At 39.4% G+C, this 2756-nt stretch overlaps 1 protein-coding gene across 1 annotated transcript in view; it reads left to right on the top strand.

Moving 5' to 3' along the window:
• Nucleotides 1–454: 454 nt before the first annotated feature.
• LOC108630413 (cell death regulator Aven-like) overlaps nucleotides 455–2756 on the top strand; it is a gene marked incomplete at both ends in the record, with an annotated part of 18414 nt that continues 16112 nt past the window's right edge. The window contains 2 exons of the mRNA XM_026818052.1: nucleotides 455–579; nucleotides 1880–2028. Coding sequence (XP_026673853.1) covers nucleotides 455–579; nucleotides 1880–2028 — 274 coding nt within the window. The remainder of the gene's footprint in view (nucleotides 580–1879; nucleotides 2029–2756) is intronic.

Here is a 2756-nt window from a genome sequence, read left to right as displayed (position 1 = left end):
ACCTCTGAATGTGATAGAGGGATATAATATTCGAACACCTACACAGTGAAGACCATAAATAATATTTATACACACTTCAAACTTGATTAACTTTTTTAATATAAGACTTCATGAATTTATTTTTTTGGGGATGTTAGAAAGATTAATTTATTGCGTGATGTAATCGTTAAGTTGTTTTTGCAAATTGCACTAACGAGCGACAATAGAAACATTAATATTTTACTAACGATAATTGTGTGCAAATTAACATGTATCCTTGTTTTTGCTGCTTTCAGGTGCTAACAAAGCAAAATCGGCGCGAACACCCACTAAACAACTCTAACCACCGAGTGTACGCACTATGACAGCTTTGAGAATCCCTCCGCATCGTCTTAAATCGTAAAAGGAGCATTTAAATATTGTGTTGCGTTGAACGGTACTTTGTGCTCATTGGAATCAACGCATGTACATCTAGTTCATTGAACTCATCGTGGGTGTGGGTACCGGACACCTGGTCGGTGAAAATAATATACGAAGGATTAATTTAGATATCACTCCATCTCTGAAGAGGAAAAACAACGTGGTTGTACGCGAGAAAGGGTGAGCACGTAACTATGGAGAATTCCATTTACTCAGCGTCCCAATTTCTCTTCTGGAAGTCATTGCGGTTGTAATGAAAATTAAAAGTGAACCAGTTTACTGAACCCAATTACACACGGGCCGGTCCCAAGTCCTTCATCGAAGCTACCCACCTTTAAATCAAATTATCTTCTTTTCATTTATTATCAAAGTATGTTTGTCCAACGTTCGTCGGCTTGAAATTTTAGCCATTCATTTTAAATGAGGAGGTCACCGAATGAAGCGGTTCAAACAAAATTCAACGAGATGTCTTAAACGCAGCTATAGAGATATTTATAATTGTGAAATGTAGATAGAATAAATCCATATATGTATGTATATACGCAATTCTTTTATTGTTATTTTCAAAGAACTTTTAATAACAATTCTAAAGTATACATCAAAGTAACAGCTCTTGTATATATTTTTGTATACAAAATTGCACAAACTTCGATGCTTATTGATATACATTGAAAATAGTGGAGCTCAGCGATGTAGTGCGTAGATTACTAGCACTCGACTCCGAAAGAAAAATTCAGTGTGAAGGGTTGTTGTGAAAACGGTTTGATGGAAACTCAATTTGCCTGGCAAACTCGACGGGTGTAAAAAAAGATATGCGTAGAAAAGTACGGTTTTAAATCTTGGCCCTCGTAAATCGTTGACTATTCACCACAAGTGCGAGTGTATCCAATCGGAAAGCTGTTGCCAGGTGTAGAGAACGGAAAGGCAAGAAAATTCGCTGACACTACGCGAGTATATTAAATCGATCGATTTCAAATACATAGAGATAACTGGCGCCAATGTGCCGCGGGGAACGTCCGGTGAAAAATTAAATTCACGGTTTTAACATCATACTTTATGGAGTCACATTACTTTCCAGCCTAGGAAATAACGGGAGAATTAAATAACGCAGTGAAACGAGTTTCTAATTGCTTACGTAATGAAACCTATACCGGCGGAAAACGTATTAAATCATGCTTTCGCTTATCCTGGTCAAACACATAAAAATTATATTTCGTAGCTGTATTTGTTTTCCTGTCAAAACATAATCTACGGAAACCTCGAAAGCTGCAGTAACAAATTTCAAGTACCACTCCATTACAAGTCATTTGGTTAATTCGAAACCGTAAAAACGTCACATTCCTCTTTGGACGTTTCCCTTTATCGCTATGACTGTGTTCGACACAGGTTGAAATTTCACGCAGACCTTGTGTGGCTTGAAATATGGAAACAAAACGGGGAAACAGGAGGCGGAACAATATGGTCAATAAATTGATTACAGGGCTCGAAGAAGCCTGCGACTACGGCGACAGGAGATCGCGGGGCCCTCCCTCGAGAAAAGGGGCTCCGCACGAGAAGGGGCACGTAAACGTACCCCTGGACCCGTCGTGGTGTTGTCCGCCGGGGGTGGCGGTGGCGGCGGGGGAGGAGGTGGGTGCAGACGCCGTGACTTGGAACGACGCGGAGGTGGCGGACGGGGTGCACCCTGCCTTGCCACCATCAGCTCCTCTGTCGCGGGGAGCGCGGGGGGTTGTGGCCCTGTGGTGGGGCTTCCCTCCTATAAAAAGCGTCAAGGTATCTTCTTCAACCCCCCGAGAAAAAGAAAGATAAACTGTGTCTGCCTCTTCATAAATGTTTTATTCGAACAATAATCTACATTCCCATGCAAGTCATTTTCATGCTTTAACAAAGATTCGATAGTTGCTATAGCGCTTTTGCAGTTTACATAAATATGTAGATTTCATATACAGGGTGAATCATCTAAATTTATCATCTCGAATAACTTCTAAATTATGCGTTGTAAAATATATGAATTCGATAGGTTTGTGTCCCTGATTTTTCTTCACCTCTGTAATATTCATATTATTAAATATCAACAGAATCTCATTTAATCATGATCAGAGCGGTCTAGATTAAACTTTCATCTTTCCAATGACTTGCCGAACTCGAAAATCTTGTATAAAAATAGAAGTCAATTTTGGTAAACCAATACTTCGCATATTTTTGCTACGGTTATAGGTAGAACAGTAAAAAATGTGAGAAATCAGCTGACAATTATCAGAAACGTCACTTGAATACCCCAGCCCCTTAAATTGTATGTTCAGGAAGAAAAACACTTGTGAGATCAGATCATATGAAGGCAACATAAATTAGATTAT

The sequence above is a fragment of the Ceratina calcarata genome, unplaced genomic scaffold, assembly GCF_001652005.2.
Source record: "Ceratina calcarata isolate Rehan_Ccalc_2016 unplaced genomic scaffold, ASM165200v1 scaffold741, whole genome shotgun sequence".
In the NCBI taxonomy this organism is placed as follows: domain Eukaryota; kingdom Metazoa; phylum Arthropoda; class Insecta; order Hymenoptera; family Apidae; genus Ceratina; species Ceratina calcarata.
The sequence above is the reverse complement of the archived record's forward strand: the minus strand, read 5'-3'. Positions and strand labels throughout refer to the sequence as shown.